The sequence below is a fragment of the Typopeltis vanoorti genome, unplaced genomic scaffold (assembly GCF_054136105.1).
Source record: "Typopeltis vanoorti isolate ZY-2024b unplaced genomic scaffold, IOZ_Tvanoo_1.0 HiC_scaffold_24, whole genome shotgun sequence".
NCBI lineage: Eukaryota > Metazoa > Arthropoda > Arachnida > Uropygi > Thelyphonidae > Typopeltis > Typopeltis vanoorti.
The window spans coordinates 1,952,636-1,977,977 of NW_028328064.1; the positions used below are offsets into that span (position 1 = coordinate 1,952,636).

The 25,342-nt window shown below is 36.1% G+C and overlaps 1 protein-coding gene across 3 annotated transcripts in view; it reads left to right on the top strand.

The window, feature by feature from the left end:
• The window catches only part of LOC150092169 (uncharacterized), a 300,320-nt gene that overhangs the window by 269,448 nt on the left and 5,530 nt on the right, over positions 1 to 25,342 (top strand). For all 3 annotated transcript variants that reach the window (XM_090415233.1, XM_090415231.1, XM_090415232.1), the window contains exon 18: positions 15,200 to 15,274. In XM_090415233.1, the coding sequence (XP_090271359.1) occupies positions 15,200 to 15,274 (75 nt within the window). The remainder of the gene's footprint in view (positions 1 to 15,199; positions 15,275 to 25,342) is intronic.

A 25,342-nucleotide genomic window follows, 5' to 3' on the forward strand; every position in this document is an offset into this window, starting at 1 on the left:
AACAGTCTGTAAACAGCCTAATTCATGATCTGGCCTTAGGAAATTTCTGCTTTATTAGACCCTCTATGTCAGGCATGTCAAACTCGTTTACCTCCAAGGGCAAAATTAAGAATTATACATCAAGTCGTGGGCCACAACAAAAAAAAATCTCGAAATAAGGAGGAAACAGATTTTTTAATATTAACATTAGAGTATATAAGTACAAAATACAACCATGTTACAAAAATACATATAAAATATAAAGTTTACATATTTAAATAAAATTATACATATCATTTTTTTGAAGAATCTTGACATTGTTTTTCATTAACAAAATCTTCAAAATTTGGTTGAATTTATTGAGCTGTAGTTATTTTCAATATTGCTTGCACATGCTGGTCTGTTAATCTTTCTGCAGTTTTATTATTCTTTAAAGTTGAAAATAGTTGTTCGCATAAATATGTGGCTACTGATAAAATACGCCTAATTGTGCATAACACATTGGGGTATCAATCGACATAGAACTTTGGAATTCCAACATCCATATATTTTTGTTTCAATATGGAATCAGACTGAATTTCGATTAATTCCAACTGTAAATTGTCATCAACAGTTTCAACATCAATCGATAGAGGAGAAGTAAATAGGTGAAACTGATTTTCATATTTCTTAAAATCTAAAAATCTTTTTTTCGAATTCATTTTCTAATAACTTAATTTGTTTGGCATATTCTGAAAATTTCAATTTCAGTGATTTTTATAATAATGATTGACAACATTCAAAATGGGATAAATTTTCTTTTTGAATTTTTTTTTGCCAAAGTAATAATTTCTGTTTGAAAATGTTAATATTGTCAAATAACATGGTAACTACTTGATGTGTGCCTTGTAGCTTAAGATTAAGTTGACTTGTAATGTCAACTAAAAAAGCTAGGTCCTTTATCCATTGATCATTTTTTAATATTTCACATTCATAATTTTTCAATTCTAAAAAAATGGTAATTTCGTCCAGCAATTCGAAGAATCGCTTAAAACTTTATGACTGGAAAGCCATCTAATTTCTGTATAATAAGGTAGATCACTATATTCACTTTCTATATCTTCTAAAAAGTTACTAAATTGGTGATGATTAAGCCCATGTGCACAAATATAATTTACAATTTTACTGACATTTCTTAGGACATGTCCAATATTTAAAACTTTAAAACATAGTGTTTGCTGATGAATAATGCAATGAAAATGTTGAAAATTATTATTACCTTGTTCTTTGCATTTTTCTTTTAAATTTGTAACAAATCCTTTAACAACACTATAATAAATTTGGTTTAATCCTTTATCCAAGTGTAAGCAAACAAAGTTTTGCCTGAAAATATCTTCAGGACTGAGGTAAGGTAGTGCAACTCCGAGCAAAGGTGGACCAAGCTCTCATCACTCCTTGTCTTCGGTATCTCCCATAATACAAAGCACATCTCCTTGCAGACATGTATACTGCTATGCATTAAGGGAAGGGCCACTACCCAGACCTGTTTCGACCTTTATTGAAGTCTCGTCGGTGGGAGGCAGACCCAAACGTGGAGATACCTTTATCATATAGGAGTTGTCAACAGGTTCACTACCTTACCTCAGTCCTGAAGATATTTTCAGGCACAAACTTTGTTTGCTTATACTTGGATAAAGGATTAAACTAAATTTATTGTAGTCTAACCAAGTGAAAAATAAACTTCCAACATCTTTCTCTAAATCCAGAGTAATTCAATAATAAGGTGGTGCATCTGTTGGCAACTCCTATAGGTAAATACGATCTCTCCTATTGCTTCTGCCTTAGTATCTCCATGTTTGGGTCTGCCTCCCACTGACGAGACCTCAATAAAGGTCGAAACTGGTCTGGGTAGTGGCCCTTCCCTTAATGCATAGCAGTATACATGTCTGCAGGGAGATGTGCTTTGCATTATGGGAGATACTGAGACAAGGAGTGATGAGAGCTTAGTCCACCTTTGATCAGAGTTGCCTGGTGTTGCACTACCTTACCTCAGTCCCGAAGATATTTTCAGGCGCAAACTTTGTTTGCTTACACTTGAATAAAGGATTAAACTAAATTTATTATAGTCTAACCAAGTGAAAAATAAACTTCCAACACCTTTAACAACACCAGTCATGGCAGGAGCACTATCAGCTGCAAGACAAACTAGCTTTTTTTAACGGTAAATTGTATTCATTCAAAACTTCCATAAGGGTGTCAAAAATATCAATTTTAGTGGTTGTATCATGCATAGAAATAATTTCTAGAAGTTCTTCACTTACTTTTAAGTTCATATCACATCCACAAATAAAAACAGCCAGCTGAGTGATATCTCGTACATCTGTACTTTCGTCAGTTGCAATCTGAAATGGTGGAATTATTGATTTTAGTTGATTCCTTAAGTTCCCGGCTATATCATCAGTTCTGCTAGCAGTGGTATTTCGAGATAAGCTTTTATTTTTAAATTTCTTTAGTTGATCAGGACACAACACTTCAACTGCTTTAATAGTACGTTCGCAAATAAATTCCCCTTCAGTGAATGGTTTCAACTTGCTTGCTATTAAATGTGATAACAAATAACTTACTGTAGCTCTATCGGTTTGATAAATACACTTTGTTGATTTTGAAGTGTCAACTTTAATTCTGACAATTTACCTTCACGTAGTTTCGCAACATATTTATCATAGTTTTCTTTATTATTTGTATCGTAATGCCTTTTAATATTATATTCTTTGCAAACTGCAATAGAGTTTCTACATATCAGGCATAAATCTTTTTTTTTTTCCTTGATTACAAAAATATTGTAACTCCCATTTTTCTTGAAAACTACTATGTTCTTCTTCACTTAATCCTTTTTTACTCATACTGGTTGAAGGTTTCGACATTATTTTTATAAATTCTTTATTAATTATAAAGAAAACACTACACTTTTTTACAACTTGAAAATTGCTAATGGCTAGCCTCCAATTGCTATGGTGAGCGGATGTAGACTTGCTCGTTAAAATTCGGTAAACTTCAATATTTATGCAGTGGTGTAACAAGGTTTTTTGAAATGAAAAATAGAACATTATTTCCTCTAGAAATTGGCATATAAAATAATCTTAAATGGAAATGTTAATTTTTTAAATATGTTTATTTAATTCAGTGTTGTCAAAAGTTAAATAACCATATTGGTTACAAAGTTTGGTGGGCCACAGGTTACTTGTTGGTGGGCCTCATGCAGCCCATGAGCTGTATGTTTGACATGCCTATTCTATGTCAAATAAAGTCATAAGTATAACTTTCACATTTTTAAAATGGGAATACAACTCTGATGTATTGGATCATCTCAATATGGTTTCTTCAAATGTTTATACTAAAGATTACATTTTTTTGTATCTGTTTATGAAGTGTGCAGCAACAGTTGATGCACACGCTCACACATCACTATGTCACAGTATGATGGGAGGAAAATATGTTTGCACTTTTAAGTGCCATTGGGAAACATCATATTATACTACTCTACTTTGATACTCTTAATAGTTTCCCCCAGAAAAAATTATTCATAGATATGTTTGATCAGCCACTCTATAAATTAGACAAAGTTCCAGATTATCGACAAAAGAGATATCCTGAATTAAAAAAACAAATCAAACATCTTACCTCAGTTAAATAAACTTTTTATTCATTTCTCTTAATGTTTTCCAAAAAAAAAAAAAAATCTCTATATCACATTAATATGGCTTTTCACTACTCCACTAGTCATTCACATTCTCCTGGATTCTACTCAACCATATGCTACTCTCTGATGGATGTAGAAAGTTTTTCACTTGGTTATAATATAAATTAAACTTGACAATAAATTACTCTTGTTTTATCCTTTATCCATAAGCAAACAAAGTTTGCACATGAATATCTTCATTGCTTGGCTACTTTTATATAGAGGCTAATGACTTCCTCTCAATTGCCTTAGTATCCCATGCAAAGCATCTATATATCTGAAAGGGAGTGTGCTTTATGCATCATGCAAAAATATGCATTTTTGTAATTGTTAAGAATTTAATTGATATGCAACTTCAATAAAAAATCTACAGAAAACATTTCCATATGGGGTAAGAGATGATAAAGGTGATTGAGCATGGGCAGTAATATTATTATTATTATTTGACACCTCCAGGGAGTCCAAAGACTCATTGAGGGAGGGCCCTGCTTTACAACTCTGTCTCCATCACTGAATCCACCAACTGACCGCAACTACACCAACGCCATCTACTGCCAACCACTACCACTAGTATTTCCACAGAAATCACAAAGATCTATGCCCATGCGGGATTCGAACCCCCAGCCTTTTGGCTGGAGAGCGGATACGTTAACCACTCGGCCAGCCAGGCCAGCCATATTCTTTCTAATTTTTACAGGCCTATGTGTATATGAAATACTTTTTGTGTACAGGTGTCCAGTCTCAGGTTAAATGTGTGTGGTAGCCTGTGCTCACAGTAGCAAAAGTCATGAGCCACAAACCCTAAATTAATTCACTTCAATCTATGTAGCCACAAACATCCATCACTATTTGCATGAGTTTAAGTGATGCTACTGTTTTGACAGTTGGACACTCTAAACAAATATGTCTCTGCAATTGCTGATTTCAGTGTCAGTTTGCCCACACAGTGCATGCGCACCTAATGTGTAACAGCCAACCCAACATTTTCATCACTCCTTTTGATGTATAGATAACGCGCTTGCACCAACTAGCAGTAGAGTTAGGAAGTACAGGCAGAGGACGGAGGAATTCTTTAAAAGCATGTGCATTGCTAGTAGCAGTGGTCGATTTTTGTAAGTGAGTATTCCAAATTGGCCGTCATTCCAGGTGGTTTAACAAAAAAACTCCAACCCCTTGATCTTGCAGTAAATAAACCATTCAAAGACAATTTGTAGGTGTTAGGTAGTGTTTGGTGACAATGATTATGAAGCTGAACAAATACCATTAAATTGCATTAAAAACGAAATTTTTAATGCAATCGATTCTTTCAATATTGAGTCTGATGAAGAATTTTTTGGATTTGAATAATGTAATGTTCAATAAATATTAAGTAATACTTCTACCTTAATTTTGTTATTACATTTGATTTACCTCTCATACCTTTCAAATGTATACCGCGCATGTTCATTTTTAACGAATTTAGACTTTTTTGTATAAATAACACGCGCATTATCTATCGAAAAATACGGTAATTAGAATGTATTAAACTGGAATGAGTAAGAGTAATATTGGAATGGAGACATTAAAGAAATTAATTACTAAATAAAATATGTGACAAAATGATGGTACAACATGACAAAATTTCATGACGGCTGGGGCGTCGCCCGGTTAAACAAGGCCCCGTTGTTTTTGCCAGGGAACAGGGCGAACAGCGAAAAGTCAGCTAGTGGAACAAATCTGAAAGCACACCCCAACTCAACATCACCAGAGTTAAAGATTGGTACTACCAACATAAGAAGCCTGAATGGCAAAGAAATGGAGCTAGCTGAGGAATTAGATAAGTACCAGATCGACATAATAGGCGTAATCTTCTTCTTCTTCTTCTGCAGCTTCTCCCACTTAAGTGGGGTCACTGTTTCTTATGAGTCTCCTCCACACCTTCCTGTCTTGGGCTGTCACCACATCCAAGTTCTTCATCTTCAAATCCTCTTCTACCAGCTCCCTCCATCTCTTCTTTGGCCGCCCACGCTTCCGCCTTCCTTGCACATCCATCTGCATGACCCTTCTTCCCACATATTCGTCCTCCCTCCTCATCACATGACCAAACCATCTCAACCTTGCCTCCTGTATTTTCGCTCCTAAGTTCGTAACTTTCACTGTTCCCCTGACATAGTCATTTCTCAGATGATCCTTTCTGGTCACACCGCACATCCACCTAAGCATTCTCATCTCTGCTACTTCCATCCTGCTAATGTTATTTTAATAGGCGTAATAACTGAAACAAAAAAGACAAAAACTGGTGAGATCTTTCTGAGCAATAAATACAAAATGTTATATTCAGGAAATGACAATCAAGGAAAAGAAAGAGTAGCCATAGTATTCAACACAAAATACGAGGCTAATCTTCTTGAATGGCAGGCAGTCTTAAGTAGAGTAATGTGGGCAAATATGAGAATGGGGAACTGGAAAATGAGACTTATTTGTGCCTATGGTCCCACAGAAGGTTCTACTAAGGTAGAAGTGGAGGAATTTTTTGATGCTTTAGAAAAAGCAACTGACACAGTGAAAAAGGAAAAGGTGGTCCTTGTTGGGGATCTAAATAGCAGAGTAGAAAATGATTGTCCGACATACCAAAATATTTTGGGAAAATTTGGAGAAAAGATCAAAGCTAATAATAATGGCAAATACCTGTTGGATTTCTGCTCAGGACATGGACTGGTTATTACTAACACCATGTTCCAACATAAAAATGTGCACAAATTCACATGGAGAGAAGAAGCAAGGAATAAGAAAAGTCTCATTGACTATGTTATTGTTGATAGTGATGTTGTCTCCCTGGTGCAGCACACCAGATTGTACAGAGGATTTGAAATTGGAAGTGATCACTATTTAGTCTTGAGCAGGATAAAATTGAATTTCATATCGAAAAGAATAACATGTAAGAAAGTTTTAAAGCAAATAAAAGTTGAGCAGCTCTCAGATGTGAACTGTAGACTAAAATACAGAAAGATTATTGAAGAAAAAAATGAAAGAGTTTGAGAACAGGAACCAAACCTTGGAGATTCAGTGGCAAGCCTTGAAGAAAACCCTGATTGATTCAGCCAGAGAGGCATGTTGTGAGGTAGTCTGCAAGGATAGAAAAATCAGAACTCCATGGTGGACACAGGAAGTTAAAAAGGCAGTGAAGGAAAAGAAGAAAGCATATCAAAAGTTCCTTGCAAATAAGTCAGCTTTTGCTCTTAGAGAATACAGAGACAAATATAAGAAAGCAAAACACTGTGATATAAGAAATAAGAACGTGAGAAACTTTCTTATTTCTTATATCACAAAAATGAGAAAAATATAAGAAAGCGAGAACATAGAAAATAAATATCAAAAAGGTGGTAAGATATTCTGGAGATTGTTGAAGAAGCTTAGAAATGGAGGAAAGAGTGCTGTAAAAGGAGTTAGAGATGATAAAGGTGACATGAAAACAGGAGAAACAGATATCCTTGAAGTATGGTGTAATTATTTCGAAAAATTGCTAAATGAAACAATCAGTGATAGCGCAGTGGTAAAAAACACTCAACAGGCATACAGTCAGGAATACATATCCATACCTGAAGTAGAAAAAAAGCCATCAAAGGCTTGAAATGTGGAAAGGCAGCAGGAGTAGATGATATTCGACCAGAAATGCTGAAATATGGTGGTATAAAAGTCTTACAGTGGCTGCACTGCTATAGCATGAAATGAGGAGTTACAGAAGGAGATAAATACTGCATAGTTCAGAAAGCCTGGACAGAGGGACGAATTCCCGATGATTGGAGTAGAATAATAGTGCCCATATATAAAAAGGGAAATAAAACTGAATGTGAGAATTACAGAGGTATTTCCCTACTGAGTGTTCCTGGCAAGATCTATGCAAGTATACTTGAGAAACAGTTGAGAAGAATTGTGGAAGAAAAGCTTGGTGTAGAACAAGATGGATTTAGGCCAAATAGAAGCCGTCAGGATCAGATCTTCACTTTATGACAAATAGTTGAGAAAGCATGGGAATATAACAGTCTTAGATCTGACCATTTCATCAGAGGATGTTATTGTGAGTGGGCTTTTTCTCCCTCTATTTGGTGAGTGTGATCATGAGGTGATCATCTGGGTGGTGGCTAGCCATATGAGGACTTCTGTGAGGAAAGGATATATATAGGGTGGGGATTATGAAAAGGTTAGGAGATAGTCTGGAGCTATAGCATGAAATGAGGAGTTACAGAAGGAGATAAATACTGGTTGGACCCTGATTAAGACACGTTTCTCAGCACCATTGTGTGAATGAATTCCGAACATTAAAAGGCTGAATAAGGTAGGTGTCAAATGGATGAATGAAAGGATTAAGCATGAAATCTGTAAGAAGAAGGCTGTGAAGACAGCACTAGATGAATATTCATAATAATCAGTTGCACGAAGAATATAGAGAGCAGTCCAGAAAGTGACTCAAGTGTAGTATGAACAGAAATTAGCAAATCAGGCACAGAAAAATTCTGGAGAGTTTTTTTGATATGTGAGAAGTAGAAAGAATGGTTATTGCAAAATGATGTTAATGGATAAAAATGGTAGCTTGGTAATTACTGCAGGTCAACTCTGAGCAAGTCATCAGGATGTTTCATCCTCATAATATAGTCAGCTATATGGATGTTCCAATCAGGACAGGTTCGAATTGTTGAATGGGAAGGATATTAACAATGTATATCTGAATGTATCACTAGAGTTCAAAGAACAAATAGGATCAAGTTACAGGTATTGTATTGAAAGCAAAGTTGGAGTATGAAAAGAAATTGGCTGCGCAGGCTAAATGCAACCCAAAAGAATTTTATTCTTATGCTGCTACTTAAAGAAAGAATGAATGTGAGTGAATAACTTTACTGAATGCAGACAGTACCCTTTTATCAGAAGCAGATGAAGTAGTTCATATAATGAGTACTCACTTTGACAATCTCTATCAATCTGTTACATATAACATAGTGCACAGTACTACCACTACATTAGATGAAGATGTGCTTTGAGAAGGAGGTTCTAGAATTATTGCATAACATGGATAAGAAGAACAGAAAGGATATCAGCACGAGTGCTAAAGAAATGTTCAGCCAAACTGGCTAGGACCTGGACATGTTAGTATAATTTGAGTCACTCAGGATAGCTCAGGAAAGATCCTAAAGGAAGAAAGAATGTATGATAACTCAAACCTTTTGTCTAGCTAAGATATATAGATAATGTGTTCTCTATTTATCCTCATGGCCCAGACACGTTACACTCTTTCCTCTGCCATCTCAGCAGTCTTCACCCTGGAATCCATTTATTTTAAATTTCATATCCAAACATAAGTGGTACAGCATTATTTACAACAAATTAGGATACATTACAAATGAAAACAGCTTAAATTTGGTAGCTGAATTATACAGGGAATAAGTAAAATATGAAGAAAAAAAACTATACATAAGTTATATACAATAAAATGGTCAGATGTTCCTCCAGTATCATGCGCAATCAACTGCTCTTTCTGTGCAGGATATAAGGTCCTCTTTTATGCAAGGTGATTGGAGAAGGGGACAAGAAAGAAGGTGTTCGATGGACTGGGTTGTCCCACACTCACGATTATCTGGTCCAGTGAGGTAGCCTATTTGATGAGGTTTTGTTTGCAGCATCCTGTCGTTCGAAGTCTGTTGAGGCTTTTCTAAGTATTCCAGTCTAAGTGGGCACCACGTGGAAGATGTTTGGTTGTTGGAATACCAGTATTTGTCTCAGGGTATAGTGCAAGCCATTACTGAAGTCTTGTCTCTGGAGGGTTTTTAGGTGGTTCAACAGTTGCTAGGAAGTTATGTCGGGATCTTAGTCTTTGGGGCACTGTGGTCTGGTCGAATAGGGTGGCGTTCATCATTCATTTGTCTGCTTCTTTCGTCAGCTGAGAATGCAGATCTTTGAATTGAAGGGGGGGGGGAGAATACTAGCCAAAGTATACAGGTCTCTTAGTGGTGTTGGTCACTTTCACCTTTGTTTTTTCTATGTGTGTTTTATATGAAAAAAAAGGGGTGATCGAGAGTCACACCGAGGTAGATTGGATTCCAGGAATGTTCTATATTAGAGCCTTCCCAAGAAATCTGTAGCTTCCTGTTGGCTTCCTTATTGTTAAGGTGGAAAAGGCTAGTCTGGGTTTTCAAGGGGTTTGGTTTTAATTGATTACTGCTATAACATGTGGTTAGACTATTTAAGGCAAGTGATGGAGTAGTTTCAATGGACTTGAAACTACTTGGTGTGCGCAGCTGCTATGTTCTCATTCCTGCACCCTGTTAATACCCATTAGGAGAAGCTAAAGCTGCTATCAACCAAATGCAAGTGATCAGAATCCAATTTACAATGGAAAAGGAAACTAATAATAGTCTAACCTTGATAACACACCTACCTGTCCTTTGTAGTATAGATGTAAAAATCTCACATAATCATTTTACTTATTACGTTTGTTTTTTACTATGTTATATATATACTAAGAGTGAATTTCAAACAAACCAACATAATAAGTTTGTTTACACTATAGCATGTATAATGCTATGCATTATGGGAAAGATCACTACACAGACTGGGTTCGACCTTTATTGAGGTCTCATCAGTGGAAGCCAGACCCAGAGGTGATACTACGTTTCTTTGCTTACACTTGGATAAAAGATTAAGCCAAGCATATAATTTCTTGGTATCTTTAATTTATAGTATAACCAATGGTAAAACTTCGAACAGCTGTCTAGAATCCATAGTATTTTAATAATAAGAATTCTAGACAGCTGTTCGAAGTTTTACCACTTGGTTATACTATAAATTAAAGACACCAAGAAATTATATGCTTGGCTTAATCCTTTATCCAAGGATTAAGTTGATTTATCCAAGGATTAAGTAAGCAAACAAAGTTTGCACCTGAAATATTTTCAGGACTGGAGCATACTCATATATAGAAGCTAATGACCTCACATCACTTGCCTTAGTATCCCATAATGCAAAGCACATATCCTTACAGACATGTATAATGCTATGCATTATGGGAAGGGTCACTATCCAGACCAGTTTCAATCCTTATTGAGGTTTCATTAGTAGGAGCCAGAAAAGAGTTGTATATGAAAATATGACTTTTGCTTTACTTCATTTACTGGATTCAAGATAGTTGTTCGAAGTTTTACCATTCGAAGTTGACACCTTTTAGCTACCTGTATATGAAAATATGACTTCTGCATTACTTTAACCTTAGTATCACCTCTGAGTCTGGTTTCCACTGATGAGACCTCAATAAAGGTTGGAATCGGTTGGTAGCTTGGGTGATGAATGGTAATGCTGTAGCCCGTGAAGTTTTAACTGAGGCTCGGCTGTTGCTGTCACCCAGGGCCTGAGTGGTGGGTGGGGAGGTAATGAATGGCAATGCTGTAGCCTGTGAAGTTAACTGAGGCATGGCTGTTGCTGTTACCCTTCCAGATGAGCGTTTCTGATCCTGCGGGTCGCTCATTATTGGGTGATCTGGGGAATTTTATGAGTTTTTGGAATGTTATCCCTGCACTTAAACAAAGGGAAAACAGTCTGAATAGTGATCCTTCCCATAATGCATAGCATTAGACATGTAAGGATATGTGATTTGCATTATGGGATACTAAGGCAAGTGATGTGAAGTGTTAGCCTCTGTATACGAGTTGTCCCAGTCCTGAAAATATTTCAGATGTGAACTTTGTTTGCTTACACTTGGATAAAGGATTAAGCCAAGTATATAATTTCTTGGTATCTTTAATTTATGTATATTGTAATCCTTAGGGAATAATATAGAAACAATATATGTATAATATTGCATGTTTGTTTACAGTAGTGTCCAAAAATCTCTCCAAAAGACAAATATCCTCTTCTTGCTTATCCTGGAGTTAACAGAATCCTCTGCTCTTGCAGTTTATGTTATGGACAGAGTAATTGTTTTGCTCAAATTTGTCTTGAAGAACATCAGGAATATATTTTATTTAAGGAGCCAAATAAATCTGGTTTAGCAAGCCATGCCTTATCTAAAAAACACAGAATTCAGTGGAACAATACCAAAGTTCTACACAAAAGCTATTTTCTTGTAGAAGGACTGTACAAAGAAAGCTGTGAACATGAACACACATTCACAGTCCTTACTTTAACAAAAATGATTACCATAATCTTTCTTATTTTTAGGAATTCAATTATTTAAATTAAAAAATATTTTATTAATTATTTTTTATTTTATTAATTTTATGGCTATTTTGCCTATTTTTTTTAATTTTAATTTATTTCCTGATATCTTTTAATGCAAATGGAATTATTCTACTGCAGTTGATAGTGCATATAATATCAAATGCTTTAAATTTAATTGTCATTCTCTCTTTTTTGTGGTTATCTTTCTGTATTGAAAATGGCTATGAAGCATAACCAAAAATTCTACAAACAGTTTTATGTAAGTAACTCCCATCATTAATTAGTATTATAATAACAAGGATACTGTGGAAAAGTCCTCAATCTCAGCAATAATGAAAGATGGAGTGCAGGTGCCTGCCAGTATTCAAGGCATCAAAGCTTAAATAGCGCTGTCTGCTCCATTTGCAAATGAAAAGACATTAAAGAAGTAGGAGAGTTTGCAAGTTCTTTTGGATAAATATCAATTTAAAGAAATCTTTTTTTGAAGCAGATTTAACCTGCAGATTTGTATTCTTATCACTGCTGGAAGTGTCTTTTAAATGCAATTTTTGATACTACTAAAAGTAATCTCATCACATAATTAAAAAAAAAAAAATTAACATAATAAAATCTTTTTATCTTTTTAAGTTGGAAAAAAAAATCATAATGGGCCATATCAAGTTAGTATATTAGTAGGATACTGTGTTTATTCAATGATTACACAAGGAGCATTGTCATGATGAAATTTCCATTTTGTTAGATGTCCACTTTTGGCTTTTCATATATTTTAAGAAAAGAACTTTTTCTTCAGGTGTCTCATAAATGACTTAGTCATCTTTTGTTTCCTTACTAAATTATAGTCATTAATTTTTCATTTCTAATTGTAAAATACAACCAGTCCTCAATTTACGGCAGGATTTCATTCCTATGATCCTATCATAAGTCAAAAAGGTTGTAATTCCAAAATCACTCAAAAGGAGAGTGTGAGCAAGGTAGTAAGAAGTAGGTTTTTTGCATGGATTTGCATGGTGGTATCTGCAGAGAATTTGAATGCATTTAAAGTATGATATGATGAGCTGTGTGTATGACAAAGGGACCTCCCATAATGGGTCAGACTCATCATGGGGGGGGGGAGTCTTGAGATAATAATAATAATAATAACAGTAAGGATATATTAATTGTACTCTTTGCTTATCGTGAAATAATACAATGTACAGATTATAACATAAAATAAATGATGACATGCTTATACAGTGATTCTGTGCACTTATAAAATAGCTGGAAAACTTGGAGCAAGAGTAATTCTTCAAAGCCACTGCTTTATTAATTGGACAGTTCATTGAAGAAGGCAGGGGTAGATAGATCACAAACAACAAATGCTTCTAGGCTTGTTGTCAGGAGATGAGGTGACAGCAGGAGTTCTGTTCTGTCTACTAAATCTCTCCATGTTGGGATCCATTTCTTCAAACAACCAAAATGTTAACAGTAGAAAATGCCTGTTCCAGTTTTTTTCACTGTAAAATTTTTGGAGACTTGGCTTCTGCTTTTTTTCTCTCTCTCTCTCTCTCTCTCTCTCTCTCTCTCCCCTCATCATCTTCTTCTCTGCAATTTTCTGTGCTTCTAGCTATCCACGATCTTCATTTGGGTGCTCTTTTTCCACAGCTTCTACCAACTACTCTACATCTTCATTATTAGCCTTCAACTCTAACTCTTTAGCTAGTAGCACCACTTTGTCACCAATCACTTGTAATCCTTGTTTTTGTCAAATCCTGTCAATGTATGAACATATATTTTCAGCAGCTTCTTTCAAACACCATTCATACACTCTGCTATCACTTCATTCTATGTAGCATCTATATTGTTTGTGCAGTGCAAGATATTATATTCCTTTCAAAAGTCTGTGAGGGTTTTCTCACCCTCAGTAATAGCAATAACATAAGCAAAAGTATTTCTTAAATGATGTCTTGAAGGCAGTAATAACATTTTAGTCCATGGGTTAGGTGGTATTCAGGTGAAGGTGTTTAACAGATGGCCTTGGTAAGCACAATTGGTCATAAGTCACAGTTGCGGGTTGACTGTACTTATTATTATTATTATTATTATTACCCCAAGACCTCATGGAGTCAAAGACTCATCTGGGAGGTCCTTTTATCACACACACGCACACATCTCATCATACCGTGTCTTAAACACACCCAAACTCCTTGCAGACACCACACTCTCAGGCAAGGCATTCCAATCATTCACAACTCTGCATGAAAAAAACCTGCCTCTCACTCCCCTACTCACACCCTCTTTATACAGTTTCCAAGGATGACCTCTGGTTCTCCCACTATTCTCTGGAACTTCTCCACCATTGATCTTATAACAACCCCTTACCAACTTGTAGGTCTCTATCATATCTCCCCTCTTCCTTCTCTCCACCAGACTCTGCAAATTACATCTTCTCAATCTTTCCTCATACTCATCATTCCAGAGGTCAGAAACTACCTTAGTCAGTCGCCTTTGGACCCTTTCCAACATGATACTGGGGAGTTCTTTCGCTTGGTTGAGCAGCGGGAGGGAGTGATGACAAGAGACCATCCCTGGAAGTTACGAAAGGAAACTGTGAGCAAAGAGGGTGAGGAGTGATTTCTTTGCATGGAGGGTGCTTGAACTGTGGAATGCATTCTCTGATGGAGTGGTGAGAGCAAGAACGGTCAGGAGGCTTAAGGAGTGGTAATGATAGACTTTGTTTCTTAGAGGGGACTTCCCCTTGATGAGTCTTGACAGACTTTATGTTCTAGGAAGGACCTCCCACGATGAGTCTTTTGACTCCATGGAGGCCTGAATAATAATAATAATAATAATCTCTTCATCCTTCTGAAAACCCGGTGACCATTATCCTTTTGATAGATATTTAAAGTCATGTGTAAACTTTTGCAATGCTTATTATGGTATCATCACTAACCATATTTATATATGTTTAATGCATGTTTGTGTTTTAATTGTGCTAATGATTTTTCTTCAAACTTAATGTGCACACATTGTTCTAGATTGTTAAAAATCACAATGACAATCCACACTGACTTTGAATGCTACAAGATGTATTTAGCTTTAAATTGAATGCTCTTTGTAGAAAAAATTTTATTAATTGTTCTTTCTTTTGTAATGTATAATATCCAAAGAATATTTTAAATGCCACACATTTAAAATATTCTCTTTGAATTTTTTTTTGAAACATTCATAGTTTATTAATGAAGCTTCTATTTATAGCATAAACTTTCCTATAAATTCAACATTTTGAATCTGAATTTGTATATATTCTATAAAAGACACGTGTATATATAATTTTTTTAGGATGTGGCAAACTGGAAAGAAACAAAAGTGAGAGCTCAAAGCGTTGTTTCTTCAAGAAATGTTTTTAATAATGTGGTATGTTTCTTTATTTGGTCATAAATTTACAAACATTAATTCATTTTATTCTTCACTTTATAGAAGTTATGTTTTAATACCAATTAAGTATAATTTGATTGGATATGAACATCACATCATCTTTCACATCACTCAAAAGTCAAACATTTTTTATTCTAAATCACTAATGTGTGCAGTAAGATGGATTATTTATATCTCTTTGCATGCAAAAACAGCAGATAGTGCACTATCCCCAATAAATTTATCTCATGCAGAACTCACTATACTAAAAAAAAAAAGCTGCAGAAAACCAGAATATTATCATCACCAAAGTGACTAAGGGTAATGCTATGGTTGTATTGTATCGCTTGGAATATGATCTAAAAATTTTGATCTCACTCAGAGATTGTTCCACATACTACCTAAGTGATACCAACCCTATCCAAAAACAAAAAAAAAAGTCTTGGAAAAATAACTAGACAAAGTTGTATCCTGGTCTCCTGAAACTGTCCAGTAACTTAAACCATATAATCCCAGACCTCTCTGGATTTATCGGTTAATAAAAATACAAACTGAATTCTCACATGACTGCCAAGAACCCAGGTGATCACTTCATAGTCACTATTGCCAACTGGGGAACATTAGACACTGCATTCTCAATCACATCCTCTGATGATATAATCAAATCTAAGATGATCAGCCATTGTGTGCTCTCTGTTACATATTGCCTGGGATAGTTTTTCCTTGAGAACTCAAGAATTTCATTCTCCTATTTCCAGATGTTATCTCTCCATTAGTCAGTATTGCCATTTTTAAAATTACCCATAATGATCACCTTTCTATTGCTCAATAAGCCAAGTTGCTTATACATTTATTTGTTTCCATCCTCCACATTCTCTAGCCTATAGCAACATATTCATGTCAACTCTTGGCAAGTTGACCTGAATTCACAATCACACTAGCCCTTACTGTTTACTTTGATTAAAATTAACATAATATAAGAGGACTATAAAACTTTCTTTTTATTTAGACATTTTTTTCTATCTCTGTAGATTATTATACTGATATGTATAAAAATTTATTGTATTTTGTTAATTAATTTATGTTTATATAAATTTTATTTATTATTATTTTATTTTATTTTTATTTGTTTTTTTTTTTTCACCAGAGGTCAGGCTAGGGTAAACAATTAACCAGGCATTTAGATTTATCTTACTTTTGTGTAGTATCATGTAGCGTGTGTCCTGTGTATATGTATGTTTTCCTGATGATGACCTCAATACAAAGGTCGAAACGTCGAGTGTTATTTTCTTAATTATAAGTAAAGTAATTACTCCAACACATGTGTTTTTGTCTCCATAAATTCTTCACTATAAAATTAGCATAGGTTATCTTACTATTTATTGCTGTCTTAGTCTCAACATAAACATTCTTGTTGCAAGTTTTTTCATTTGGTTATACTATAAATTAAAGATGCCAAGAAATTATATTCTTGGTTTAATCCTTTATCCAAGTGTAAGCAAACAAAATTTGCATGTGAAATATCTTCACAACTGGGCTACTTGTATATAGAGACTAATGACTTCGCATCAATACAAGTAGTCCAGTTCTGAAGATACTGTACTAATATGCAAACTTTGTTTGCACTTGGATAATGGATTAAACATGAATATAATTTTTTGGCATCTTTAACTTTTTAATGTTATTATTATTAACAGAAACCATCAGGGACAATGAGTCCCTGATGGTTTCTGTTAATAATAAAACCAGTTGTCATACCTGTTCTTGAATCCATTCACATAACTGCACACACCACATCCAATGGCAGTCCATTCCAATCACGCACCACTCTATCAGTGAAAAATCTAGCTCTTGCCCCCTTCTTGAGACAGCATTCATTCTCAACTTCCAAGGATGCCCTCTCGTCCTTTTTCCCACTATCCATCAAATGAAAAATTCTGTCTACTGATATTCTGTATGACCCTTCCAGAAGCTTTTAAGTCTCGGTTACATCATCCCTCTTTCTCCTTTTACTAGCATTTGCCATCCACAAATTCTCAGTCTGTTGTCTTCATAATCTATATTCTACAATCCTGATATCATTTTTAACACTCTCCTTTGCACTCTTTCTACTATATCAGAATCACCAGGAGACCAGACGTGTGCACAGACTCCAAGTGAGGTCTTATCGAGGCCTTGTAAAGAGGCAAAATAACTTCCTTATCTTTACAGCATTCCAATGATTCTCTGAGGTGTATTTGCAATCTTTGCTATCCAATGAACATGATGTTGGATATCTCATCACACCAAAGTGCACAACTTTACATTTATTGACATTGAACTGATAGCATTTTCACATGCCCATAATTCCAGCCTGTGCAAATCATTCAGCAAGTATTGCATATCATCTGCATCCCTGATTAAACTGCCTATCTTTGCATCATCATCATCAGAAAACAGCTGTTTGTCTTCTGTCAAACCTTTCCTAATGTCATTAATGTATTGATTTGAATAACAGTTGACCAAGAACTGATCCTTGTAATGCACCACTGGTTACTCTAAATCTTGCAGACTCTCACATCCCCCATATATCACTTTTTGATATCTGTCAGTCAGCCAACCTCTTATCCATACTAATGTTTTATAGTTTAATCTCATATTCTCCAATTTATGCAAGTCTTCTCTGCTGTATGCTGTTAAAAGCCTTAGCAAAGTCCAAAAGTATCATGGTGTATCCATTTCTGTTATCTAACTCAACAGTAACTTTATTATAGAATGGAAGCAAGTTGCTCAATCATGACCTTAACCTTAGTAAACCCATGCTGTTCATTGCAAAGTATAGATTCTCTGTCAATCCATTTCTGTACAAGCCTTTACTAACTTTTCCAAAATCTTCACCCCCCCCCTCCCACTCCAGAGATACCGATAGGTTGATAGTTGGATGTATTCACAAATTATAGAAATCTTCATCGAGATGGTCAGGGACATACAATCCTAATATCTTTGTCTTTTTATATTTGTTCTATTTGTATATTTTAGACATTTTTTATGAAATTATAAAAGTACATCCAAGATTTGTCTTTAAAATCTGTTTCTGTTATTAATATTGCCTGTACACTTTCAATGGACAATTGATTCTTGTCATCAGTCCAAAATGCATTAATTAAAGAAACCATGCTCACTATGTCTGCCAGCATTCCTACAAAACTCATAATGTGTATTATGGTCCAAAAACTAATGTCTTCATTTTTCGTTGTCTGAACTGCAGTTCACTTGTCACTAGTCATCACACCACATTTCTTCCAATGATCAATCTTTGATTCATATGCATAATATTAATATAGCTTCCAAGCCTTCATGGAGTCCAAAGACTCATTACAGGAGGTCGAAAACTCACAGATCACAATAACTATCACACCTTGCTTTGAACTGATTCAATGTTGGATCACTCATCACCAATTCTGGCAATGCATTCTTCTCATTTGCCACCCTCCAAGCAAAAAATCTCTTTTTCACTTTTTTACTCACATGACCCTTGTACAGTGTCCAGGAATGACCTGTAGTTCTTACATCCCCATTACCCTATGCAATAATTCCCCTGTATCTATTTAATAGGCTCTTCTCACCAGCTTATATATCTCAATTATATCACCCCTTCTCCTTCTTTCTGCCAAGATCTGAAGACTATGTTACCCCAATCTGTCCTCATACTCAATATTTCACAATCCTGAGACAGTCTTAGTTATTCACCTCTGCATTCTTTCCAATGGTTCCCTATCATTCCCTGGTAACCTGATATAGCCAGGTGACCAGATCTGTACACAGAAATCCAAATGTGGCCTAATTAACACATTATAGAGTGGAAATATCATCTCCGCATCCTTGCATGTCAGAAGTCTTTGCATGGAGACAGCTTGCGGGTGTAGCATGGAATGAGGAGTTAGCTGGAAAAGAGATGAATGCAGCTTGGGAGATTTTCAAAAACTATCTAGTAGATGCAATGTCTAAATGCATTCCAAGGGTGAGAAGGTTAAATAAGGTAGGTGTGAGATGGATGAATAAAGAGATTAAGCATGCGATACAGAGAAAAAGGGCATTGTGGAGTCAGCATAAGAGAAGTGAAAATAACCAATTTCATGAGGTCTACAAAGACCAGGCAAGGAGGGTGACTTGGTTGGTGAGAGTAGCTAAAGAGAGAGGTATGAACAGCAGTTAGCTAATGAAGCCAAAAAGAATCCTAGGGAGTACTTTCGATATGTAGCCAGCAAAAGAAAGAATGATTATGGAAGGATGACATTGATTGGAGAAAATGGTATAAAGACAGCTGTTGCAAAATGTGATCTTTATGAACTTTCAATCACAAGATTGAAAGTTCATAAAGATCTTTCAATCTTGTGAATGTGACTTCATGGAGAGATTGAGAGCAGTTGATGATGGAGAGGAGAGACTGACTGTAAGTGAACAAGAGGTGTTTGGGGAGTTGAGTAAACTAGATGTAAATAAGGCTGTGAGACTTGATAATATATCACCGCGTATTCTGAAGGAATGTGCCAGGGAGTTGACACCTGCCTTGACATATTTCTTTAATACGAGTCTTGCACTTGGTCAAGTTCCAAAGGAGTGGAAGGAGGGCAAGATTGTGCCACTTCATAAAGGAGGTGATCGAACTCAAGCATCAAACTATAGGCCTATCTGTGTGTCAGGTGTTGTGGTTAAGTTGTTGGAGAAGCTTGTGAGAACTAGGATCCAGAGTTGGGTTGACAACAATGGTATTATCTTTGATGGACAGCATGGATTTGCTAAAGGGAGGCCATATTTTAGTAATCTACTTACTTATTACAATAAAGTGACTGCTTTCTTTCTTGGACAGAGGAGAAGGATACACAGTAATATACTTGGATTTTGCAAAGGCTTTTGATAGAGTACCGTACCTCATTATAAATTGACAGTCAAACTAGAGCAGTTGGGGTTGGATATTAGATTAGTGCATTGGATTGGAGACTGGCTATCTGATAGGTATCAAGAAGTTGTGTATGGGGTGCGATATCCAGGAAAAGGAAAGTCACTAGCGGAGGCCTGAAGGGTCTGTTTTAGGGCCATTACTGTTTAACTTGTATATTAATGATGTTGGCAAAGATTTGAATGAAGATATTCAGTTGTTTGCGGATGATGCAAAGTTGGGACGAACTATAGAATAGTGAAGATGTTGTGGTCTTACAAGAAGATCTGAATAAATTGAGTGATTGGGCACGGAAATAGGGATGTGAGTTCAATGTTGCAAAATGTAAGGTTTTAAAATTTGGAAAACAAAGATGGAATGCAGAATTTATGCTTGGTGAAAATATATTGTTGGAGGTAGAGGAAATAAGAGATCTGGGGGTGATAGTGGATAAGGATCTAAAATTTAGGGGACACATCGCCAAAATTGTGAAGACAACATAAAGGCTTCTGGGAATGATGCGGAGGACACTGACGTGTAGAAGTAGGGAGATTCTTGTTCCGTTGTTAAGGCTTTGATTATGCCACACATGGACTATTGTGCCCAGATTTGGTCACCAGGTTTTCAGAAAGATGAAGAGATGTTGGAAAGGGTCCAAAGGTGACTGACTAAGGTAGTTTCTGACCTCTGGAATGTCGAGTATTAGGAAAGATTGAGAAGATGTAATTTGCAGAGTCTGGTGGACAGGAGGAAGAGAGGAGATAGAGACCTACAAGTTGGTAAGGGTCAATGGTGGAGAAGTTCTACAGAGAATAGTGGGAGATCAGGGGAGAACCAGAGGTCATCCCTGGAAACTGTGTAAAGAGGGTGTGAGTAGGGGCGTGAGAGGCAGGTTTTTTTCGTGCAGAGTTGTGAATGATTGGAATGCCTTGCCTGAGAGTGTGGTGTCTGCAAGGAGTTTTTTGTGTGTTTAAGACACAGTATGATGAGATGTGTGTGTGTGTGATAAAAGGACCTCCCAGATGAGTCTTTGACTCCATGAAGTTTTGGGATAATAATAATAATAATTGTAGCAGCAATTTTTTGGGGTGGCCCTTACAACTTTTACGATGTGTTCCCTGAATTTATTATTTAACAAGATGCCCAGATAGATCCTTGCTTCCTCCACCTCCTAAAGCAAAGTTACTCCAATGTGGTAAACCTCAATTCATATTCTCTAGCCAAAGTACATAACTTTGCACTTAGCTATTGAAATGTCATCCCCATTTTGCAGCCCAAAGTGCCAACCTATTCAAATCCTCTTCTAACAATTCTCTTCAGAATTCCCTCACATTACTCATACTTTTCCTTATTTAGCATCATCAGCAAACAATTGTATATCCCCTTTCACACCATGATATATAAATTAAACAGCAGTGGTCCCAGAACAGAACCCTGTGGCATCCCACTCATCGCCTTCTTTTTTGGGGCACTGCACCTCCAAGCACAACTCACTGACTCCAGTCAACCATCACTGTAGCCAAGCTACCAAATGACTATTTCAATAATAGTTTATCATGTGGTACTCGAACAAATTCTTTAACCAAATAAATCATTATATAAACATCTCCCCATCCAATATGATAGTCACCCTATTATAACATGAAACCAAGTTACTAAAGCTTTACCTCCCTCTAAGAAACCCATGCTGCTTTCTCGAAAGCCTTCCATTCTAATCAATCCTCATTTGTATTGTCACTAATCAGCCTCTCTAACACTTGCACTACTACACGATATACACATTGGCCTAGTTTGACACTGCTGACTTGGATTCTGCAGTGGCACTATTTTTCCTTCTTTCCACTTTTCTGGAACTGTTCCTGTTGACAGATGTCTGTTAAACAAATAAGCCAATGATATAGCCAGCTCTTTTGCACATTTCCTTAATATATGTGGTGATATCTTATCCAGTCTAACATCAGGGTTACTTAAAATTCTAAAACCTCCCCATTCTTGTAATGTCAGTTGTCTCTCTTCCTTCCTTTGCTATTCAACAACCTCCTGCCCCCACACACACACATGAAATACACTAATAAAATACTCATTAAACACTTCCACCATATCTTCAGCAGATGTGACTCTTGTTCCATCTGCAGCAACTAAAGTCAGCCTTCGATATTCACCCTTTCTTCTGCTAGTAACATACAGGGACGTGCAAAACTTTAGTTGGCGCCCATATCCCCCCCCACTCCGCCCAATAAAAACATCACTTTAAAAAAACGTTTTTTTTTTAAAGTATTTCCTCCTCTTTGGCACCTTTACTATCCTGGCACCTGTGTGCATTACACACTGTGACGGCACGCCCCTGGTAACATAACTGTATAATTCTCTAGTTTACTTTGTTGCTTCAGCCAATCTCTTTTCATTATGCCTATATGTCTATTTCTCTTTGTTTACTATACTTGTCATCTTCCTAGCTTGCATCTTATATTCCTCATGCTGCTGATAGTCAGTACAGTAAGGAGGGTATGAAATGCCTGTGACAAGTGTCTAACTTGCATCCTCCCCCAACCCAACGCAAGTGTCTAACTTGCGCCCCCCAACCCAAAAATGACAAGCATTTTGAAAAAGTTAAATGTAACAAGTTAAATTTTACTAAATGCAATATGTTAAATACTTACTATTAACCACATCAAAATGAGTGTGTTGCAGAATTTGTGTGTCTAAAGCGGCATATTGCTGAAATTTAAAAATACAATATAAAATAGTGAACTTTTATATCTATTTATTATTTTTATTTTTTACATTTTGTGCCCCAAACCTAGTTGCACCCGTGGCGGGCGCCTCTTTTGCCACGCCCTCGTTACAGCAAAAGATAAACCTGATAGTTACCCTGTTCTTTATTAACCCCTCCATAACATCCTCTTTCTCTGAAGCTTCTGCATAATTCCATCATTCATCCATTTCACTCCTACTTTATTTATCCTCCTCATCTTAGGAATACAATCTGACAATGCCCTAAGAAATTTATTCCAAACCAAATCTCAGACACTACTGATTTCTTTCCCTTTCAACTGATTGAGCCACTTCACATTACCAATCGTTTCCTTAATTTATCGTAGTCCCTGCTTTATAATTCCATGCATATCTCTTGTTCCCCAAAGCTCATACCTATCTAGCCACTCCTCATGTCAAAATCACATGATCACTCTCCCCACTGATAGCATTGTGGTGACATCTTCTATTATCACTGTATCAGATGATATTATTAAATCTAACACTTGAGTCCCACATAAGGTAATTGTCCCTGAGTAACCCAAGAAACTTAATTCCCTTACTCTCACATGATGTTTCCTGCTTCCAGTCAATACTTCCATAATTAAAGTCACCTATTATTATAACCCTCTTGTCACTCACCAGTCTTATCTGTCTCAACATTTCAGAATCTTCTCCCTCTACATTCCCTGGCCTGTAGCAAGCTCTCACTAAATATCTAAAATTTGTGCTAATCACATCTTCACACCAAATGGACTCAAAACCACTATCATTATTGCTTTCTTCAAGTTCCACCTTAAGAGGACATAAGTGTTCTGAAATCATCAGTAATACTCCATTTCCTCTTTTATTTTTTCTGTCCCTTTGAAAAATACTATAGCTATCACATTCATCCATCATAACTAATGAAAGACATTATTGTTGCATTTTTCCTTCCAATACCACCAAAGTTGGAGTTGCAGTTGGCACCACAAAATGCTGTTATCTTGTTAGTTAATATATATTTTTTCAACATGGACAGGATGTGATTCACTAATATTGCAGATGTTTCTTCTATGAGATTTTGGAATTTCAACAATTTCACTTGTATTCATAAATAGGTATAAAATACCTCACCAAAACTGATGATTTGATGAATCTAGAATAACAGATACATATTTTACCCCTCAAGTAAGTCACTTAATTTCACTTCACAAAATGTAAAATGAGCCAGTACATTCACAACTATACGATCATATTTTGTTCTTGCACACACGAATCTATTTGAGAATAAATTTTGTGTGATGGTAGATTTGCAATCCACCATTCTAAATGAAAGTTATGCATGATACTATGGAAAGCTAGCAATCCTTCTTGTGTGGCGAGATGCTTTTGTTCGCCATTATATCTTGTTGCTTTGTTCTTGCTTGAAGAGGTTAGTTTATGATTTGCATTCCCACGTTGAGTCTTTTGACTCCATGGAGGCCTGAATAATAATAATAATTTGCTGCAACTGCAAAGTTGCAGCAAAGAGTGCAAATACTAATAGTCCCTACCAAGAGGTAATTTATTCCTACATGCTGTACTGCATACAATGCCTATATTACATGTAGCTTACAAGTACTGATTAACATTTATATTTATATTTTTACATCTATATGTACATATTCCGACCTTTACATCCATATTTATATTTTTATATATATACCATATGATTCACACAATTACATGACAACGACTGGAAGTTGATCTTAATATAATTAATTCTGAGTAATACTTTTATTATTATTTATTATTATTATTATTATTATTATTATATGGCACCTCCAGGGAGTTCAAAGACTCATCAAGGGAGGGCACTTACTCTACGACTCTCCATCTTCACCATATCATCTACCAACTACAGCGAACCTCATCATCTACACTAATGGCATCTAACATCCACCACCACCACTAGTATTTTCACAGACAATCGCAAACATCCATGCCTACAGTGGGATTCGAACCCACAACCTTTTGGCTGGAGAGCGGATACGCTAACTACTCGGCCAACCAGACTGGCACAAAATGATAATGATTATTATTACATGACACCTCCAGGGAGTCCGAAGACTCATCGAGGGAGGGCATTTACTCCACAATTCTTGCCTCCACCATTCAATCCACCAGCTACAATGAACTGCAACTACTTTCATCATCCACACCAATGCCATATACCGCTGATCACACCACTAGTATTTTCACAGACAATCACAAACATCCATGTCCATGGCAGGATTCGAACCCGCAGCCTTTTGGCTGGAGAGTGAATATGCTAACCACTCGGCCTGCTAAATCTGCCTTTTGGATAAGTCTGTTTTGACACTGGCCACTTGTCTCCAGAAGTGATGACGTCTTGTATTAGGGGGCATCTTGAT